Here is a 22736-nt window from a genome sequence, read left to right as displayed (position 1 = left end):
GAGTGGAAACAGCCCCATCCACTCACATTACATGTGCGAATCCGCATGCATTGGAGGCATGCAGATTCGCGATAGTGGGAACGAGCCCTTATAGTCCAAATGCAGGGAGTTCCTCACTTGTGAACACCTGCCAATATGAACCTCCATCCTGCCGCAATGTCTGGGACTCCCTGTACTGTGCCCATGCAGAGGGGGACACAAAGGGGCATAGAGGACGACACATGGAGGACACAGGAGGGCTCAAAGGGACAGAGGGAGACACACAAAAGGTACAAGGGGCATGGAGTACAAAGGGGGCATAATCCACAAGATGCCCCTTCACCATGGATTCACCAGGTTTAGTGTGTATAGATATACAGTAGATAGATGTTTTTTTTTCTCCTTTAAACCTAGGTCCGTACTATGGTCAGGAGCGTCTTATAACCCGAAAAATACGGTAGACTAATATGTAAAACCCTTTATAGTAAGACTAAGGCCTCGATTCATCATTGTCTTTGCGATAACTTTTTCCAGTTCGTTAAATTAACGAATTCGAAGTTTATCTATTTCTAGTTGTATTCATCAAAGTTTTTCCACATTTGGTGTGACTTTGATAAAATATCGATAACAATGCGGTAACCATTCGGTAACGTGTCGATCTTTCCATTTTTACAGCGGTAATTTAACACAAGGCCATAAGATTCCTGTGGAATTGTGGGTAAAAAGGCAGTCCTTTGAACACCACGCAGCAACATCCCGATTAGGGCTTAACACCTGGACTAGGATTCTGGAAGTGGCTTGGGACCGTACCACAATTTCGCCAGCTACGGCTTGATAGGAGCCTTTTCTGAAAAAATGTAGTGCAGCTAGCAAATTAGTTAGCCCTGGCACTGCCTGTGTTCTCTTACAAGATGATTCAAGAGAAATGCCGATGTCCTGGTATAGAAAATAAATCCATTCTCTTGCAAATTGATATGTTTCTAGACCTTATTCTTGCCCTTCTGCGCCTTTGCATCACTCTCAGCTGATACATAACCACTTCTAATGGCTCCATCTTCTCTGTCAGCAATGATCTGACAGGAATAACAGAGCAGTGAAGAAGATAACTAATACTAAATTTAACGCTAAACCACGCCCACTTTCATTTTCATGAATTGCACATTCTTCCGTTTTATCGCATCTTTACCGAATGATTACCGAATGCTTGCTAACAGCTGTAGATGACTTTGATGAATCCTGAATTCAACGTATCAAGTTCGGTATTTTCCGAGCTGTCGGTAATTGATTTGATAAGTCTTGATGAAACGAGGCCTAATTCTACACACACACACACACACACACACACACCACACACCACACACCACACACTCTCACACACACACACACACACACACACACACTCACACACACACACACACACACACACACACACACACACACACACACACACACACACACACACACACACACTTTTTTTGTATTTATTTATTATAAATCCGGGTCCCTCTTTAGATGTTACTGGCCATGGCTGGTCCTGTAAACTGCTCAGTCTCTTTACTGCTTATCTCCTTTAATGTGTTGACAGTCTTTCCCTGCTTGGTCCCTTGGTACACTATTTAGTAGAGTATAAACACAGCTTTAAGTAAGGTGTTGTGTGCAAAACAAAGCAGTGGAATAACACTGAAATGATGCTGTAATTGCTGCTTTGTTTCAGATGTGTTCTTAACATTGCTGTAAAGCTAAGGCCATGTGCCCCCTCCTCCTCACACAGCCCTTTCCACAGTCCCTCAGGGCCATTTGGTGTGGTTTGCCTTGTGTCCTGGGATAGGCAGGAACATATAAACCTCTCTGGGGTGGTAAAGCCACAGCCGGCCCCTTCTCCACTCTTTCCATTCCCATTTGGCATCTCTCATGTTAGTATGGCCCAGGAGCCGCTGTTGCTGCTGGAATTCTGGGCATACGTTAACAGCCAGCATGTGTTTCCAATGAAATTACTATACATTGGAGACTTTCCACTTCCATGCAGCCGCCGGTTTAAACGAAAACAAATCTCGTAATAAACTCTGTGTGAATGGCTTCGGTTGGGAAGCTTAAACAAACTGCAGTAAAGGTAGAAATTCCCACATGCTGTAAAGCCAACACTATGATGGAACTCTTTAAATGCTGTTTTGTGACAGGACTTTATGGGGCATGGTGGTAACGCCACTTCCCTTTGAAGTGAGCAAACTTTGTGTCAGAGGTTTAACTCCCTCCTGATCCTTTGATTACAAGTTTAAAGTGCAAATCTCCTGTCACAGAAATTAGACTATGCAACTTTCTCCTGATAATGGCCTATTATTACAAGTCATTGTTGTAATTCCACCTCACACTTGTCTGAACATTACTGGTTCTCCGACCACCAAACAGCATTGGCAATCACAAATAGTGCTGTAACTGCAGATCATTGGAGCCCCCTAACATTAACTCCTCCCCCCCCCCCCATCCAGTGGTATCTCCCACAACCAGGAGAGCCAACTGCAGGTAGGTAGCAAATGTGGCTACCTTGGCTGCTCATCACACCCACAACACCTGCTTTAATGCCTAGTACACACCATGCAGTTTCCCAATCTGATCGACGGGTCAATAATTTTAGACAGGTCTGATCAGGTTTCCAATCAATTTTGTGCAGAAGTAATTAAAAAATCGATCAGAAAAACAAAAACTTATCAGAGATGTCAAGTTGATTTGGCCCGTCAATCTGATGGGAAGTTGAATAATGTGTACCAGACATTATGGGCTGGCCCTTGTATTGGAAGTGGGGTAAAAAGCTGGGTGCCCCACACAGCACTGGGCCCCTCTGCAGCTGCAGGAACTGCTCTTTTCATAGTTGCGTGCGTGAACACACACATGCACACACGTGCACACACACGTGCACAGACACGCATACACATACATACACACCACACACCCCCCAACCAACCAATGAGCTTTGAACAGGCATTTGTAGACATATTGTATTGGAGAGACCTCAGGGAAGGAGAAAAAGACACAATCTTTCTTACCCATTAAAGGACACCTGCAGTGAGAGGTATATGGAAGCTGCCATAGTTATTTCCTTTTAATCATTAAAGGGAAGGTCCAAGCAAAATAAAAAAATGAGTTTCACTTACCTGGGGCTTCTACCAGCCCCATGCAGCCATCCTGTGCCCTCGTAGTCACTCATGGATCCTTTTGGTCCCCCACTGGCAGCTTGCCGACCTCGGAGGTCGGCGGGACGCATTGCGTACATTTTTACGCATTCCTGCTAGTGCAGGAACATTAACACATACATTTTTACGCATTAGTGGTTCAATACGTAAAATTGTACTCTAGCGTTCCTTAGGGCTTTTTCACACTTGCGGCGATTTTGTGCGTTAACGCAAACGGCTAACGTTTGCGTTAACCAAGGTAAAATGAAAGTCCATAGACTTTCATTTTACCGTTCACACCCGACGCTGCGTTTCGTTGTGTTGCGGTTCCGACGCACCTGGGCGCAGTTTTTCGTCCAACGCACCCGCGAGCCGGCGTTTTCCGTCGGGTTTCATTACCAGCTACCGCCACTGATTGCGTCGCACCGCAGATACCCGACGACACGCAGAGAACGGCTCCTGCTCGCGTTGTCTTATGTGAAAGAGCCCTAAGCGTACGTTACGCTTAGTCACGTAAACAAACTCATGGCTGCCATTTTGTGGCCAAAAAGTAAAACTACACCTAAATGTAAAAAAATATAAAAATAATCATATATTTACATTTAAAAATGACAATTTAAATCCCACCCTCCAAAAAATACCCATATGAAATGTTTAATAAAAAAAAAAAATTACAATAAAAAAAAACAAAACATGTAAATATTTACCTAAGGATCTAAACTTTTTAAATATCAATGTAAAGATGAAATATTTCTTTTTTTTTTTTAATTATAAGCTTGTAAATAGGGATGGATGCAAAACGGAAAAAATGCACTTTTATTTTCAAATAAAATATTGTCGCCATACATTGTGATAGGGACATAATTTAAACGGGGTAATAACCGGGACAAATAGACAAATATAATACGTGGGTTTTAATTATGGAGGCATGTATTATTTTAAAACTATAATGGCCGAAGAACTGAGAAATAATGAATTTTTTCTGTTTTTTCTTCCTGTTAAAATGCATTTACAGTAAAGTGGCTCTTAGCAAAATGTACCCCCCAAAGAAAGCCTACTTGGTGGCGGAAAAAAACAAGATATGGATCAGTTCATTGTGATAAGTAGTGATAAAGTTATAGGCTAATGAATGGGAGGTGAAAATTGCTCGGATGCATAAAGTGAAAACGACTGAATGCGAAGTGTTCTATTCCTAATCTGTACTACACATACAATTCATTCTATCATAATGTTTAACACTCTGTATAGGTTTCTGCTGATGTTTGGAATAGTCCTATAATTGTGCTATAACATGGCTGATTCTTTTCATTATTCCATGCATCATTCATTCCAATGACCTGAAACTTAAACTGTACATCCATAGATTGTCCTTAGAAGGGTTAGGTGTCCCTGTGGTGGCCTGTAATTGTCTCCGGGATGAAAGTGAATCTGTGTTGGGATAGTTTTACGATGGGGAGGGCAAGACATTTTCTCACATTGCTATTGTGTGATGACATGTTGTTAGTAGTTGGCACTTGTGCAAGATTTATTATGGTAAATACACTACAGTCAAAGAATGCGTTAGCAAACACCCGGTCTTTATAATGTATGACAATCCTGCAACAAGCGTATTAGGCTATTGTCCTTGCGCTAATCCGCTCTGGGTATTTAAAGCCTATGGGTAAATTAATTCTAATTTCTATAATTGTATATCCTCCCAAGCATCTAGAAATCAATAAAGTTGCAGCACCGTAGCATAGTGGATAGCACCTTCTGCCTTGCAGTGCTGGGTCCCCGGTTCAATTCCCAGCTAGGGCACTACCTGCATGGAGTTTGTATGTTTTCCCCGTGTCTGTGTGCGGTTCCTCTGGGCACCCCGGTTTTCCTCACACATCCCAAAAACAGATCTGTTAATTGGCTTCTTCTTAAAAGTTGGCCCTAGACTACGATGAACATAGGACTATGGAAAGGCTTTGCTCCTGTGAAGGACAGTTAGGGACAAGACTCTGTAAAGCGCTGTGGATGAAGTCAGTGCTATATAAAAATTAAATAAACATAAGGGCTTCCTGTAACAGACTTCATATTTCATACAATTTCCATCAACTGAAAAGTATAAACATCCTAACCTCTCTAGTGAAAAATTAAGAAGTTTTTGCCAATAATACCTAACCTCCTGAGCGGTAAGGATGAGCCTGCTTCGTCCATAAAAAAAACAATTAGTTAGGGCTCAGACACACTATGGGCTGGTGCACACTAGAGTGGTTCTGAAGTGTTTTTTAAAACGCTTGCAGGGGGAAAACCGCTTGGCTAATGAAAATGAATGGGATGGTGCACACCAGAGCGGGTCGTGTTTTTTCCACAATTGCAAACTCGGGGGCTGCAGCATTTTTTTAGATTTCTGAGGCGTTTCTGCCTCAATGTTTAAGTGTAGGAAAGTGGAAAATCGCTCTGAAAAACGCTAGATCAGAGCAGTTTTCCAGGTGTTTTTGTTACAGTAGCTGTTCAGTAACAGCTTTACTCTAACAATATATTAAATCTGCTACACAAAAAACGCTCCAAAAAACGCTAGGCATGTTTAGAAAACGTCTCTAAACATGCCTAGAATCGCTCTGAAATCTGCTTCAAAAACCTCTAGCGTTTTGCGGATCTGCTAGAGGTTTTTGGTGTGCACTGGGCCTATACGCGCTTTTCTGAGCTCTTTTTGGCCTCCAGAGCTTTCTGAGAGCTTTTTAAAAAACGCTCCCATTGACTTACATTAAAATCGCACAACGCTCAAAAATGTGCTTACAGTGTGTCTGAGCCCTTAGGAACAATATGGACACTCGTGGACACCATGGCTTCATTTCTTTGATATCCCTGGCAGCGATCTCCGTTCTTCCCTAAGTATAACAAAGTTTGTAGTAAAAAATACAAACAAAAAAAACTAAAAGTATGCATGCTTGCGGACAGCTTACAAGACTGTAACTTGTATTGCAAGCGGTCCACAAAAATGCTTACAATATACGGGGAGTGCAGAATTATTAGGCAAATGAGTATTTTGACCACATCATCCTCTTTATGCATGTTGTCTTACTCCAAGCTGTATAGGCTCGAAAGCCTACTACCAATTAAGCATATTAGGTGATGTGCATCTCTGTAATGAGAAGGGGTGTGGTCTAATGACATCAACACCCTATATCAGGTGTGCATAATTATTAGGCAACTTCCTAATAGAAGGACTTAACAGGCTCAGAAAAGTCAAAAATAGTGAGATATCTTGCAGAGGGATGCAACACTCTTAAAATTGGAAAGCTTCTGAAGCGTGATCATCAAACAATCAAGTATTTCATTTAAAATAGTCAACAGGGTTGCAAGAAGCGTGTGGAAAAACCAAGGCGCAAAATAACTGCCCATGAACTGAGAAAAGTCAAGCGTGCAGCTGCCAAGATGCCACTTGCTACCAGTTTGGCCATATTTCAGAGCTGCAACATCACTGGATTGTCCAAAAGCACAAGGTGTGCAATACTCGGAGACATGGCCAAGGTAAGAAAGGCTGAAAGACGACCACCACTGAACAAGACACACAAGCTGAAATGTCAAGACTGGGCCAAGAAATATCTCAAGACTTATTTTTCTAAGGTTTTATGGACTGATTAAATGAGTGAGTCTTGATGGGCCAGATGGATGGGCCCATGGCTGGATTGGTAAATGGCAGAGAGCTCCAGTCCGACTCAGACACCAGCAAGGTGGAGGTGGAGTACTGGTTTGGGCTGGTATCATCAAAGATGAGCTTGCGGGGCCTTTTCGGGTTGAGGATGGAGTCAAGCTCAACTCCCAGTCCTACTGCAAGTTTTTGGAAGACACCTTCAAGCAGTGGTCTGCATACTTCAAGAAAAACATGATTTTCATGCAGGACAATGCTCCATCACACGCGTCCAAGTACTCCACAGCGTGGCTGGCAAGAAGGGGTATAAAAGAAGAAAAACTAATGACATGGCCTCCTTGTTCACCAGATCTGAACCCCATTGAGAACTTGTGGTCCATCATAAAATGTGAGATTTACAAGGAGGGAAAACAGTACACCTCTCTGAACAGTGTCTGGAGGCTGTGGTTGCTGCTGCACGCAATGTTGATGGTGAACAGATCAAAACACTGACAGAATCCATGGATGGCAGGCTTTTGAGTGCCCTTGCAAAGAAAGGGGGCTATATTGGTCACTGATTTGTTTTTGTTTTGTTTTTGAGTGTCAGAAATGTATATTTGTGAATGTTGAGATGTTATATTGGTTTCACTGGTAAAAATAAATAATTGAAATGGGTATATATTTGTTTTTTGTTAAGTTGCCTAATAATTATGCACAGTAATAGTCACCTGCACACACAGATATCCCCCTAAAATAGCTAAAACTAAAAACAAACTAAAAAGTACTTTCAACAATATTCAGCTTTGATATTAATGAGTTTTTTGGGTTCATTGAGAACATGGTTGTTGTTCAATAATACAATTGTTCCTCAATACAACTTGCCTAATAATTCTGCACTCCCTGTAGAGGAGCATAAAAAAAGTTCTACCACTTTTGGTACAAAAATCCTGCACAAATTGAATGTCATGGAAGTTAAAATATAGAGCCAAACTAAAAGCATTGGTGTTTCCCCTCACGGAAGTGGACTTCCCCATTCATAGGCCTAATGCAGAATATGGAAAGAATCCCTTTCTGTTGGGCATAAATCTGTGAGAAGTGTCTCTACTACTTTTCCCTTTGAAGTATCCAGGGAGCACAAGGCAGTGCATTCATTGCAGGGCATGTGGCAAACCAGCAGGTCTATGATGGATTAACTTTAAACTTGTTCTTTATAGGTCACCATAGTCCTAAAAATAACATCCATGAACTGAAGTGAAAGGTCAGCAGATTTACCCATTAGTGGACAGCATCTGGGCAGCACATTACACGCCACACAGCCAGCGCAATATCTCACCCACATTATAGGCTGCTTGTCACAGGAAAATGTACAGGAAGGTTGGTGCAGTGGAGGTTATGTGGGGACAGTATGATGAGATACCGGCAACTTTCACCCAGTATCTAAGCATCTCCCTTTCACCACTCATGTTTCAGACCAGTATAAGCCATAGCTTGCTGAACACCTGTGCAAGATCTTTCTGGAGTGATCAATGTGGGTTGTCTCCAGGTACCCAAATTTCCACCCACATGCCAAAAAACATACAGATCAGTCAATTAGCAGACCTTCCATACCTCCCCCCCCCCCCCCCTTCCCATTTGGCCTTATTGCCCATACTCACGGGCTACATTTGTGGCCTGTCGCTAGCACACGAGAGCGTGTGCGCGACAGGCCGGCGACAGCTCGTCGCCAGGTCCCTCCGCATACACACGGCGGAGGGACCTGGCAACTGATGCGAAGGAAGCTGTCGCTGATGTTCCTCCCCCCCCCCCCCCCGCCGGATGCTCAGGGTATTCCCTGCTGGTTGCTGTCGCTAGTCCGCATACCCACGCGGACTAGTGACAGTTGCGCCGGCAACTGTCGCCAGGCAATTGACCGCGCCAATCGCCTGGCGACAGCAGCGACGGTTCGGGGTGTGCGCCCGTGTTGCGCCTCATACTCACGGGCGACAATTGTAGCCAGTGAGTATGGGCCATTAGACTATTATAGGGACATGTGACTATGGTAGGGATTCGCTTATGAGTTCCTCTGAGGACTGATATCTCTAATTTACACATAAACTGATTAAAATGGCTAGAAAATGCTGAACACTTTGAACAGTTGTCATTTGTATTAAATGACATTGACCGATTCTAGCTAGACTCATTCAAGGGCTAGAGGTTTGCTGGAGAGCAAACTGTGGTAGCAAGTCTGTGTCTTATACAGCCTTGCCAATTCAGCTGTGCAGGCTGCTGCTATGAACAAGGCTACGCTGAGGCAGGGAACACACTTGACAGTTTTCGTACGCGTTTTCTGCACAGAAAAACTGAGAACTCATGTTAATCAATGGGCTAGTACACAATATTTTGTTCGCGCACAGAAAAAAAACTGACATTCTGCATCATGACTCTGCACATTTTGTCAGTTTTTTGTATCAATTACATCAGCTGCTATGAAAAAACGCGCGCGTTTTCCTGCATAGAGACACACTTGGTGTGCAGAAAAAGTATGCAGGAAAACGCACGCAGAAAACTGAAAGACAAGTGTGTTCCCTGCCTGAGCCTTGGTGTGTTCTGATGTTCGGCTGAACTTCTTGATTTGGAAACCTAGTCACCTCCTGCCCCTACCATGTCCCTCTAGTGCAGGGGTGTCTAACTCAAATACAAAGTGGACCGAAATTTAGCTTTGGGACCCAGTCACAGGCCAACCTCAATGTCTAGTGGCCACCTCTCTCCCTTATAAAATTCCCTGGTGTCGAATAGCCCCCCTCCATTCCCTATACAGTTCCCTGATGCTTAGTGTCCTTCAACCCCTATACAGTTTACTGGTGTTTAGTTGGCTCCCTCCTTCCCTCTACAGTTCCTTGGTGTCTAGTGACCCCCTTCCCTCTCCTATACAGTTCCCTAGTATCTAGTAATAATATAATAATAATAATCTGAACATTTATATAGCGCTTTTCTCCTGTCAGACTCAAAGCGCTCAAGAGCTGCAGCCACTGGGACGCGCTCAAGAGGCCACCCTGCAGTGTTAGGGAGTCTTGCCTTGAACTCCTTACTGAATAGGTACTTGACCTAGCCAGGATTCGAACCCTGGTCTCCCATGTCAAAGGCAGAGCCCTTAACCAGTACACTATCCAGCCACTACTAGTGCTGTCCCCCTCCCCATATGGAGGGTAAGCTTCTAGATCACCAAGAAAGCCAATATAGCTTCTCTGGTGGTCTAGAGTTGGCCAAACATAATGCAAAGTGGGGAACCACCTGGGGGCCAAATCTGATGGCTCTGAGGGCCAGATTTGGCCCAAGGGCTGGAGTTTGACATGTGTGCTCTAGTGCCAGACACTCCTACTCCCAGGTCCCTGTTGATGCCCACACCTGATGTCACCCTATGGAGGTGTTGTCACCGCAGCATTTTGATTTTTAGAAAATCGAAATCTTGCAGTTTGCACCATTTTTTTTTCAGAGTGGTTCTGTTTAACCACTTAACGACCAGCCAACGCCGATAGGCGGCAACTGGTCGCATGTGGGTTTCTATGGTTCCTGTCAGTTCATGGCGGGGGGCCTCCGTGAACAGCCTGCGAGCCTCCAGTCATGGCTCGCAGACGAAATGTAAACACCCGGGGAAGAAATCCCCAGTGTTTACATCGTAGGGCGTGCCGTAAAGGAGATCGGCGATCCCCGGCCTCTGGCGCCGGCTGAAGCCTATCTGAGGCGGTACAGGACGGATCGCTATCCTGTACCGCCCATAGAAGGAGAGGGAGGGGGGAATAGCACTGTGGAGGGGGGCTTTGAGGAGCCCCCCCGCTACACACAAATAGCCGGCGATCAGACCCCCCCAGCAGGACATCCCCCTAGTGGGGAAAAAAGGGGGGGGGTCTGATCGCCCTGCCTGCCTCCTGATCTGTGCTGTGGGCTGAAGAGCCCATGCAGCACATATCTTCCAAAAATGCTGCGGTCCTTAAGTGGTTAATGTGCAAAAAGAACATTCTTTTAGAAATCACCTTGCAACATCGGGGGGGAGTCGTAACAATCCTCCGACTCTTTAGTTTAGGATTCAGACTACTGCTCTGATTTACATATTACAATCCTTGTGGTTTGAAATTATGCAACATAAAAGGCTTCAAATTGCTGCCAAAGCTTAGGAATTTTAAAGTTATATTAAGATGGCATATGGTTTTGGGAACAAAAAGCTCCTGGCGAAGAAGCTGACACTCTACCCTGTCAGCCCTCCTTGCCTGTCATTGTCAATGTGAATGTCCCAGTAGTTGTCTGTGTAATAAGATCCACTGGAGTTCCATATCTGCTTGGTTCCAGCATGTAGCCCTGCCACCTTGCAGAAAAAAGCCTCTACCTTTTCCATATCGGATAGAAAAAAAGCCAGGGCCATATTCTGCAAGGGGGCAGATCTATGCACCAGAACCAAGCTGATACCAGTGGGGTTCTAGTGAAACTTATTAAACAATGTGTTGGGACACTCTAACTTTTAAACATTAACACACCTGTGTTTTTTTTTATGTACACCACAGATGCATTTTAACTATACTTAGGATATGGCTGTAGAGTAGCTGTAAGTAGAAATCAAAACTAGTCCTTGGTAAGAGTACTTGTAGAGAGTACAGACAGGAACAAGGAATATCCATCAGGCCCTAGGGCAATCTAGTTGTGGGTGCATCTAAGTGATGTGCAGGTACTCTGCAGGGGAATGAGGAGATTCTTCCTCCATCACACATTCTTCATGTACAATCTGAACCAGGTTTATGGGTGACAGACAACACCTCTGTGTTCAATGTGCACAACATTCTCAGTGGATTCCCTGCAGCTCTGCGGGGAGTGCATACGTAGATTATAGTACTACTGTGTAACATAATTCATAGTCCCCATACCCAACTTTAACATATCAAATTAACTGATTTAATGAGCAAAGGAAGTGCAAAAATTTGCATAAATTTGCATCTCATTGACCATACCTACTAGTGGCACAACACATCAGGGCCCTTTCACACTGGCGCTGGGCAGCATTTTTACCTCACCCCACCGCAGGGCAATGTTAGTCTATGGGGCCCTTCATACCAACGCGATGTGACGGAATTGACTTTTTTGCTGCATACCCAAAAGTGAGGGGAAACCTACATTAAGGTGCGGCGGACCATAAGTCGTGCAAGTCTTTGGTGACGCGGGTTTTTTAAAATACCCTCTGCAAGTTTTACACGTCACACTTCCGCGCATGTGATCGCTTCGGCTACAGGAAGTGAGCGCCCCTTCCTGCTTGGCCTGCTGCCAGACAGGGATTACCGTGTGTGTGTGTGTGTGGGGGGGGGGGGGGTGCGACAAGTAGCCGGATCCCTGGCAGGGCTAGCTGGGCATGGTGTCCCTCTTGTAGCCAGGTGCCCCCCCTGTAGCCAGGTGCCCCCCCCCCCTGTAGCCAACAGCCTTTACTCACATCCCAGGCTCCAGCGATGAGCAGCTATGGACCCCTCGTCGCTGGCCGGCATCCCCGCTCATACTGATGCTAAGTTCCTGATCGCGGCTTGATGACGTCATCAAGTCAGGACCCAACACGTCAGAGCGAGCGGGGATGCTGGCAAGAGCGGAGGGGTGCGCTGATCGCCGGGGAAATGCCAGGAATGTGAGTGGATACGCTTCCTCTCACCCCCCCCCCTACTGCTGCAGTTTTAATGGTGATCTTTGATCCGCCGCCGATCGTAGTGATCAGGAGCCAATCGCGATGGCTTCTGATCACTGAGGTGAGATGTCAACTGTCATATGACTGCTTAATCTCCCCTCTCGGGTGCGCACGATCAGGTTGGGAGTGAAAACGGCAGGCAGCATAAATCCTACGCCGCATCAGGCTTCGACAGCCATAAGTGCGGCGTTGGATTTACCTACAGCGGTCCCCAAAAGGTTAGTGTCTCATGTACAGCATGTCCTACATATTGTAACCCCCAATAATTGTGATACTTCCTTATTTCTAGTTGACGCCAACCTTTCCTAACAAATAAGTGAGGAGTTTATTCGTTGGAAGCGATTTATGTCTCTTCTTCCTGTACAAAAGGGAAAGTGAATCCGCCAAGTTCCTCAGAGAAACGCGGGCACCAGATGCTGAGTCCGGGCAGGAAGGAAAAGGCATCCTTTTTAATCTACAGCTGTTTTCTCATTTGCAAAAATGTAAAGCATTCGTCAGCTCAGTGTGGGGACATGAGTAGCCTTGTTGTGATTACTGGTAGGAGGCATCAAGGCGAACGTGAATGAATGCTGCCATTGCTGCTTATTTTCTTTTGAAGAGCAGGAGGATCACCAGATGACTCGGTGGAACTTGCTAGTCAGGCCTCGGCTGAGGAGTCGGAGGTCCCGGATCCTGAACACCGTTGGTTTGTGCACAGGAACAGGAGCTCTCTGACTGCCAGTTTTGTTATATAATTAAAGCCCATGTTTCCAGGCGTGTGTGTATATTCACTACTTCAAAATAGCCTCTCTAGCTTGGCTTGGCCACACGCACAACTCGCTAACCACAAGGTTACATGTGATTACTGCTGGTGGTTTATTCGATAAACAGAAACCAAGAGACAGGCGAACGGCAGAAGCCAGGCCAATAAACCACATTTAGGTGTTAACTGTATAATAATAAACTTGTCGTAGGCTGGTGACTCTTAAATTACAGCAGTGTTACAAGCTCTAAGAGTAGAGGCAGATAAGTGGGTTGGTCACCGAAAAATGGGGTTAATTTTATTTAAACAGGTGCAAAAAAACCAAAAGTTGAACAAAAATGGAGCATAAGGGCTCGTTTCCACTATCGCGAATCTGCATGCGTCCAACGCATGCAGATCCGCACATGTAATACAAGTGGATGGGCCTGTTTCCACTGTAGCGTTGTTGAGGTGCGTTTTTTTTCAGCGTGAAAAAAACGCACAAAAGAGCCAACGATTTCGCCTGCGTCGGGAATCCGTGCGAATCGCCGCTAATGTATTTAATAGTAAAAACGCATGCGTTTGTTACATGCGTTTTTACCCGCGATTTCGCGTGCGATTTCGCACCTTTTTCAATTTTATTTAGCCCTGGCAGTGTCATGGTTAATTTCGCATGGCACCCTGCCATGCGAAATCGCATGCGAAATCGCGGGTAAAAACGCATGTGGAAACGCATCCACATGCGTTTTTACAAGCGTCGGAATGCGGCCGAAATCGCGTCGCAACAGTGGAAACAAGGCCTCAGTGTACATACGGCCCTTGCTGGGTGATTTTGACATCTGCATCCGTTTTGCTTCAGTTTTCTTACAGCTGACCTGAAGTGAGAAGAATATGGAGGCTGACATATTTATTTCCTGTTAAACAATACAAGTTGCCTGGCTATCCTGCTACACCAGAAACATGAATACAGCTAATCTTGTCAGATCTGACAATGTCAGAAACGCCTGATCTGCTGCATGCTTGTTCAGGGGCTATGACTAATAGTATTAGAAGCAGAGTGTCAGCAGGACAGCCAGGTAATGGTATTGCTTATAAGGGAATAAATATGGCAGCCTCCATAACCCTCTTACTACAGTTGTCCTTTAAAGGATGCCCAAAGTGACATGTGACATGATGAGATAGACATGTGTATGTACAGTGTCTAGCGCACAGATAACTAGGCTGTGTTCCTTTTTTTTCCTCTGCCTGAAAGAGTTAAATATCAGGTATGTAAGTGGCTAACTCAGTCCTGACTCAGACAGGAAGTTACTACAGTGTGACCCTCACTGATAAGAAATTCCAACTATAAAACCGTTTCCTAGCAGAAAATGGCTTCTGAGAGCAAGAAAGAGGTAAAAAAGAGGAATTTCTTATCAGTGAGGGTCACACTGTAGTCACTTCCTGTCTGAGTCAGGACTGAGTTAGCCACTTACATACCTGATATTTAACTCTTTCAGGCAGAGAAAGAAAAAAAGGAACACAGCATAGTTATTTGTGTGGTAGGCACTGTACATACACATGTCTATCTCATCATGTCACATGTCACTTCAGGTATCCTTTAAAGTAAATCTGAAGGCAAAAAGATCCCCAACAATTCAGATACTTAAGAGAGGGAAGGCTCTGGGTCTTATAAAGCCTTCCCGTTTCTCTCCTCATCCTCTCGTTCCCCCGCAGGCTCCTCCATTTAAATCTGAGTGTAGGAGGTTTCGGGAACCGGGGGCTCCGTACTGCGCATGCGCGAGGGAGAGCATTCGCGTGTGTGCAGCATGGAGCGTCCCGTCTTCAGAAGCCCCAGTGTTTGCAAAGACTTCCGAAGCCCACCCCCAGCGGATGAGACCAGTCTCTGAACAGTGAAAGACTGCTAACGTGGATGCCAGTGCAGGAGAGCCTCAGCCTGTGGAACAGGAAGGCTCTATAGCCTAGGTTCTCAATGTGTGGTACGCGTACCCCAGGGGGTACTTCTGATGGTTCCAGGGGGTACTCGGGTTTGATATACTTAACCAAGATTTCAAAATGATAAATCTTATTTAAACACCACATTTAGTGTTTTGCTAATTAAAAGCAATAGTAAATGCTTGGAAATAGTTTAGAACCAATTATCTTGTACTACTGTTAAATATATATTTGTCAATGGGTTCTTGTGATAATGCTTACTATACTAGAGGGTACTTGTGAATACAGGGTTTCAAAAGGGGTACATAGTGATAAAATGTTAAGAAACACTGCTGTATAGGACCCAGAGCCTTCCCTACCTCTCCTTAGGTAAGTATCATTTTTTTTTTTTTTTTTTTGCCTTCAGACTCCCTTTAAGTTGTAACATCAGACAGTGCAATCTGTGCACTGTAGATGTCCTTGCGTAGCGCCCACTATACGCCTTGCTGAAATGCGCTCAGCAACCTGTATAGTGAGAACAAATTGTTGCTGTGCTGATCGGCAAACGTTGTACGTGCTAAACAAATTCTCTGAAATAATACTGTGCATCTTCCTGTCTGTACCCATTGCACAATATTTACCATCAGAACCCATTTGTGAGACGTTGTCCCATCTGCCATTTATTTCCTTGCTAGGCCACTTAATTTGTTTAGTCTGTCAGGTGAGTTGCCTTTTCACCCATTTAAGTGCAGGTTTTTCATGATCTTCTTGTGTCATGCTGGTGTGTATTAAGTTTCAGGCCTGACATGAGTTCACACAGGATGGAGAGTATCTGAAGTTTGTCTTTCTTAGCCCAGCACAAAGGCTCTCCCCGATTTATACACCTGAGACCGGTATCCTAGCAACTGCCCGGGATAAAAAGCTCTAGGAGAGTTCTGTATAAACAGGCTTTGTTGGCCTTCACAATGGGAGGCTGTAAAACAAAGGTCAGCTGTAATTTAACAACCTCCCCAAGATGTGGCTCTGTCAGGAATGGCATATTAGGTGAAGCACTCCAGACCTGTAGGCTTCTTGCATGCGGTATTGTAAACATGTTTTCAGTGACTGAGCTTAGTTTAGGCTACACCCAGTGTACTATTCAGTGTGTGTTTGCTAAAACCTTAAACTGCCATTAGTGAGTTAGAAAACAAACAAACAAACTGTTTTTAAGTGGACTTCCAGGCAATTATTAAAAGGTATCTGGGACACTCCTAAGCCCAGTACTGTTCTTGAAAGGATTTAAAGGCCAAATTCAAGCATAGTTTTATATGCATTTAATAGAGTACAATTTTAAATTCTGCATAAAAATGGTTTGCAAAAACTTTTTTTTCCCCTCAAAGTAAAGAAAACCGTTTTCATGGACTGACTGTTGCTTGTTTATATCAAACTAGTCTGAACCACGCCCCCTTGAGTCATATGGACTTTAAGGGGAGAGAGGGATTGGTCTATGAGCTGAAGCGCACCTCTCTGCTGCTTGATAGCTTATCATGGCTTTAGACTGACATGCACAACCTCAGTGACTACAGTCTATGCTTTGTAAATGGTATTTCTATAGGCTTGGCTCTTGAAATATTTTCTGTTGGTCTTTACAGAGAACATTGAATAGGTCGCACCACTAACTGCTCTTCATCAAGGCTCAGTTTTTCTCACTCTAGGGTTAATTTAGGGGTGGTAATAAGCTGAGGCACCTGGAGGTAACTTCTGACAGCACAGGCTGTAGGCCTGGTTTACACAATGTTTTCACAGCACCAGGAACATCATTTACACAAATTGCTGCATCTGTCCAGATGTTTTTCAATCCTTTATCCGGCGACCCAAGTGGATTGGACTCATAGCGTTTGACCACGTTTACATGTATTTTACTGCATTTAGATGCAATATTTTTTTCCTGGTAAACACTCTCCTGAAACAGCATACCAAGTTTACTCAGAAGCCATTAAAGGGATACTGTAGGGGGGGGGGGGGGGGGGAGGGGGGGGGTGTCGGGGGAAAATGAGCTGAACTTACCCGGGGCTTCTAATGGTCCCCCGCAGACATCCTGTGACCGCGCAGCCACTCACCGATGCTCCGGCCCCGCCTCTGGTTCACTTCTGGAATTTCAGACTTTAAAGTCAGAAAACCACTGCGCCTGCGTTGCCGTGTCCTCTATCCCGCTGATGTCATCAAGAGCGCACAGCGCAGGCCCAGTATGGTCTGTGTCTGCGCAGTACACTCCTGGTGACATCAGCGGGAGCAAGGACACGGCAACGCAGGCGCAGTGGTTTTCCAGAAGTGAACCGGAGGCGGGGCCGGAGCATTAGGGAGTGGCTGCGCCAACACAGGATGTCTGCGGGGGACCATTAGAAGCCCCAGGTAAGTTCAGCTCATTTTCCCCCGACCCCCCCCCCCCCCCCCCCTACAGTATCCCTTTAAGTGGAATGCCGTTAAACACCCCTTGTGGGTGCTTGCACATCATGGAGATTTCACTTAACAGAAATTTAAAGAGAAACCGTGACCAAGAAATGAACTTCATCCGAATCAGTAGCTGATACCCCCTTTTCCATGAGAAATCGGTACTTTTCTGTTAGCCGGGTGCATCCACTAGGTGGCGTTAACTACTATTCCCCCTCCAGGCCGCCATGGATAGTAGGGAAAGATGTAATTCTGGTGGAGTTTTATCGCCACCTAGTGGATGCGCCTGGCTAACGGAAAAGTACCGAGAAATCTATTCCTTTTCACAAACTGATCATCAGGGGGCTCTGTATGGCTGATATTGTGGTGAAACCCCTCCCACAGTGAAATATCAGGACCATGGTCCTGACAGTTTCCTGTCTGTGTACCTCATTGCATTGTGGGAAATAACAGCTGTTTACAGCTGGGTCCAACTGCCAAAAAAGCAAGCAGCATTTCCGTTCACTGACATCACCTGCCAGCAGTAAAAATGTCTCCATGTGGTAAATGTCAGAATGTAAATCGGGGAGAGGAAAGATTTTACAATTGGCAAACACTGACTAAATCATTTATACATAATTGTAAAAATTAAACACTTTTTTTTTTTAATTATTTTCGCTGGAGTTCCTTTAAGGATGTTGTATTTTAATAAATGTTTGAAGTCCTGGCATCAGACCCGGCTGGGTAAGGGGGGAGTAAGCAAGCAGCTAGAGGTTGGTGACAACATAAAGACTTGATGACTTTCCTCAACCATGTACTCACAGTTTTCTGTGGCCAGAATGATCACTCATGATGGTTTCAGGCTCATGTCCGTACAGGTGTCCCCTGATGTCTTGTTCAGTTGCTATTGTAGTTCCTGCTACGAGCAGTAATGGTCTGCTTTCTGCTTGCCCTCCCTTGTCTATTCTGCAGAGGACAGAATGGGCTGCTTGACAGGGATTAGATTGCAAATTAATTTTCACCTGAAATGGTCATGAAAGATCATTCTAAATAGCATTACTCCCATGTGTGTGACATAAGTAGTTTAGATGGGAAATACAGATCCCAAGCTGCATACATCACATGTGAGCTAAACACATACACGCCTCTGTCTTTTTATTTTTTTAACTTCCTGTAACATTGAGACAGGCAGTGTGTTTTTAACAGGAAGGGCAAAGTGGGAGGTCCTGGCTGCTGTAATCATGTGATCAGATACCGCATGCATGGCTATAATTTACAAGCCAACCTTTATTTTTGCATGCCATACATTTATATACTGCGTCAAGTCCAGCGTTGGCAGTAATATAGGTATATTCTTGTAACAAAGCCCTTTTCTTGTAGACCTATCAGCAGGAAACCATGGTGGGCCCCTCAGTGTGGGGAAATGAATCTCTGCTGTGATGTCTGGAATCAATGCCGGGGGAAATGAATTTATTATTACCAAGACAAATGATAATGAACTCTGCAAGTCAGCGCTCCAGGCATACTGAGCCCTTCATTAAGTGCACTGGTTGTAGTGCATTATCCCTTTAACTGACAACTTTGGTTTTAGATTACATTTGAAGGAATTGAATTGAAAAAATGTTCACAAATTATTAGTGAACATTTTTTCTCCTACTTCCCGCCCGCCTGGCCCTGTCCTGCTGTCCCAGCGTCCGCCCACATGCCCCGCATGCGCGGTAAGCCAAACGCACGGACACACGGACAAAGGAGGACTCCGGGATTATTATGGAGGATATATTTCTTGTATTTATAAAGTGCCAACATATTAAGCAGCACTTATGTTATATGTACATATACTTTTTAAAGGGAACTTGAAGCGAGAAGTACATGGAGGGTGCCATATTTATTTCCTTTTTCAGCAATACCAGTTGCCTGGCAGTCCTGCTGATCCTCTCTGCCTCTAATACATTTAGCCATAGACCCTAAACAAGCATCCAGCAGATCAAGTGTTTCTGACAGTATTGTCATCTGACAAGATTAGCTGCATGCTTGTTTCTGGTGTGATTCAGGGCTCGTTTCCACTATCGCGCATCTGCATGCGTCCAACGCATGCAGATTCGCACATGTAATGCAAGTGAATGGACCTGTTTCCACTGTAGCGTTTGCGTGGTGCGTTTTTATGAGCGGTGAAAAAACGCACAAAAGAGCCAACAAATTCGCCTGCTAGTGGAATGCATGCGAATCGCCGCTAATGTATTTAATAGGGAAATCGCATGCGTTTTTTTACGCGTTATTTTACGCGATTACGCATGCGATTCCGCATAGGAACCAATGTAAATTAACACAGGCAGTGACATGGTTAAAAACGCACATAGCCTAACCTATGCGAAATCGCATGCGTAATCGCGTAAAATAACGCGTAAAAAAACGCACCTGCATGCGATTTCTTCTGCGGTGGAATCCAGGCGATTCCGCACCGCTACAGTGGAAACAAGCCCTCAGACACTACTGCAGCAAAATAGACCAGCAGGGCTGCCAGGGAACTGGTATGGTTTAAAAGGAAATAAATATGGCAGCTTCCATATCAGCCTTTCTCAACCTTTCTACCCTGGAGGAACCCTGCAAATAACTTTGGGATATCAGAGAACCCCTGCAAACAATTTTTTGATCTCGAGGAACCCTGCATTTATTTTGCAGGAGGCATAGTCCTTAAGTGTGTGTGGCTGTTTATATGACTACCCCTATTACACTACCACTCATTATACTTTCTCCTGACCCCCCCCCCCCCCTTATGGAGAACATTACTAATACCGTATATATATTTTAAATTTTAATTTATGGACACTCTGACTTTCAAAATCCACTTAAAGAGAAACTGTAACCAACAACTGAACTTCATCTCAATCAGTAGCTGATACCCCCTTTACCATGAGAAATCGTTTCCTTTTCTCAAACGGATCATCAGGGGGCGCTGTATGGCTGATATTGTGGTGAAAGCCCTCCCACAGTGTGATGTTAGTGCGTCACAGCACTGAGGTACTGATATCACACTGTGGAAGCCTTGTTGCATTGTGGGAAATAACAGCTGTTTTCAACTGCCCAAAAAGCCAGCAGCATCTCCTTCCAGTGATATCGCCTGTCAGCAGTAAAAATGTCACCATGTGATTGTCTGAATGTAAATCAGGGAGATGAAAGTGTTTGCAATGGGCAAAATCTGACTAAATCATTTATACACAATTATTGTAAAAATTAAGCACTTTTTATTACATTATTTTCACTGGAGTTCCTCTTTAAGAGAGTCTGTTACACCATCTACACGTCTGATTTGAAGCATGAAACACATTTCTGATTTGTACATTTAGTGATGATGTTTTCCTGTTGCATGCTGACCCTCCTGCTGTACCTCTGCTTGTCATTGTGTGATGCTTAGCCGTGTGTCACCTTGTCTGTGTCTCTTGTTGCAGGAGATGTGTGTCCGGTGCAGATGAATCCGGTCTCCCAGTCGCAGTTCATCCCTCTGGCAGAAGTCTTATGCTGTGCAATATCCGACATGAATGCCGCACAGACTCTGGTCACACAGGATTCTCTCATGGAGCAGCTGATAAAACATTACCCAGGTGCTGCACACCACTTGTTCCTTGTGTTTACATATAATATATATCTGGCCTCAGGCAGGGACTGCAGTCAAGCCCCCGCTATTCCCTGTGTGTGGATTTTCTTCTCTCTCTGAGGCCAGGTTCACAGTGACCGAGACAGGAAGTACACAATGCAACAGATCAGGAAAGCGGTGCTGCATTGTAAACAGTCAGGCAGGGAACACACTTGGCTGTTTCGTGTGCGTTTTCTGCACAGAAAAAATGTTAATGGGCTAGCTCACACTTGATATGTTTTTTGCACGCAGAATAAAAACTGACATTCAGCATGATGACTCTGCACATTGTCAGTTTTCTCTATCAATTACATCAGCTGCTGTGAAAAAAATGCGCGTTTTCCTGCATAGAAACACACTTAGGGCTCTATTCACAAAAGCAGGATAACTTCTATCACAGCAGTTATCACGTGATCTGCTGCTCGCAGAGCTTGTCATGTGAACAGCGTTAGGTCACGTGACAAGCAAAGGTTTCCGCGCGATCACATGCGCGGTTTATGTGAAACGCGGACGTGACGAGCGAAACCTTCGCTTATCACGTGAACTGACTCTAAGCTCTGCAAGCGGCAGATCGCATGATAACTGCTGTGATAGAGGTTATCCCGCTTTTGTGAATAGAGCCCTTGGTGTGCAGAAAACGCATGCAGAAAACTGAGACAAGTGTGTTCCCTGCCTCATTGAAATTTATGCTTCACTGTTAACATCAAAGCACGGTAACTGGCTGCATGAAGTGCGTTACCATTCCGCACACTGCAGTGCAGCAGGCCACGTTACAGAGCAGCTGTTATGCCGCACTGCACCACTGTGAATGTGGCCTTTGTGTTAGAGTATGGAATAGTGTGGGAAGGGTTTAAAAAACTTTCAGGGGTTTTATTGCAGTCTGTGTCTGTTCTCCCTTCAATTCCTGTGCTTTGCTATGAAAATTACTAGTCTTGTAGACAGAAAAAGAAGAGTAGTAGTAGTAGAAAGAGAGAGGGATTCTCACTACATACAGTAATTTGTTTTTTCGTGTGGTCTTGGTCACTTTTTCCAAGATTTTTTCGCTTTCTGTTTGGATATGAAATGGACGTTCTCACAGAACATAAGACAGAAATAAAAGCTCAAAAGCCATTCTTGTCATACTAATCTCACCCAAATCTTTTTTTTTTTTTTTTTAAATCTTCCTCCGGACGTTGACTTGAAGATATCTATCTTGTACCAAGAAGCTACGAACTATTTCCTATGTCCATATGTCCTGTTTGTTTTTTATGGTCTCTGTAAATTTGGCCCAGTATTGGACAAAGGAATAAGTAAAATCTTTTTAGAATGTTAAATGTTGTCCTGTGTCTCAATTTGAGAGAATTTCCATCACTTCCTGTTCAGAGGGGAGGTGGTCAAATCTGTACAAGACTGTCAGACAGCAGCAGATGATGGCCTATTTGTAGAAGGTTTCTATAGCTCTGATTCTGGTCCCTGGAACTGCATGTTTTTAAGGGCACACATTTCAAGCAGGTATCTGGGACAGAAACTAAGGCGTTTCTTGTGCTTTTTCACATATAAAAAAATAAATCTAATTAGACTTTAAAGTACACCCGAGAGGGATATGGTGACAACCATATTTATTTCCTTTTAAACAATACCAGTTC

The 22736-nt window shown here is 44.4% G+C and overlaps 1 protein-coding gene across 5 annotated transcripts in view; it reads left to right on the top strand.

Moving 5' to 3' along the window:
- The window catches only part of STOX1 (storkhead box 1), a 176088-nt gene that overhangs the window by 140640 nt on the left and 12712 nt on the right, over positions 1 to 22736 (top strand). For 4 of the 5 annotated variants that reach the window (XM_068258578.1, XM_068258579.1, XM_068258577.1 and 1 more), the window contains one exon: positions 20927 to 21079. In XM_068258578.1, the coding sequence (XP_068114679.1) occupies positions 20947 to 21079 (133 nt within the window). In that variant the 5' untranslated portion in view covers positions 20927 to 20946. Of the gene's footprint in view, positions 1 to 16014; positions 16116 to 20926; positions 21080 to 22736 lie in introns of those variants that run through there. The other variant, XM_068258576.1, reaches the window with a different exon arrangement.

The sequence above is a fragment of the Hyperolius riggenbachi genome, chromosome 10 (assembly GCF_040937935.1).
Source record: "Hyperolius riggenbachi isolate aHypRig1 chromosome 10, aHypRig1.pri, whole genome shotgun sequence".
Classification (NCBI taxonomy): Eukaryota; Metazoa; Chordata; class Amphibia; order Anura; family Hyperoliidae; genus Hyperolius; species Hyperolius riggenbachi.
Note: the sequence above shows the minus strand (reverse complement) of the source record. Positions and strands in the feature narration are given on the sequence as shown.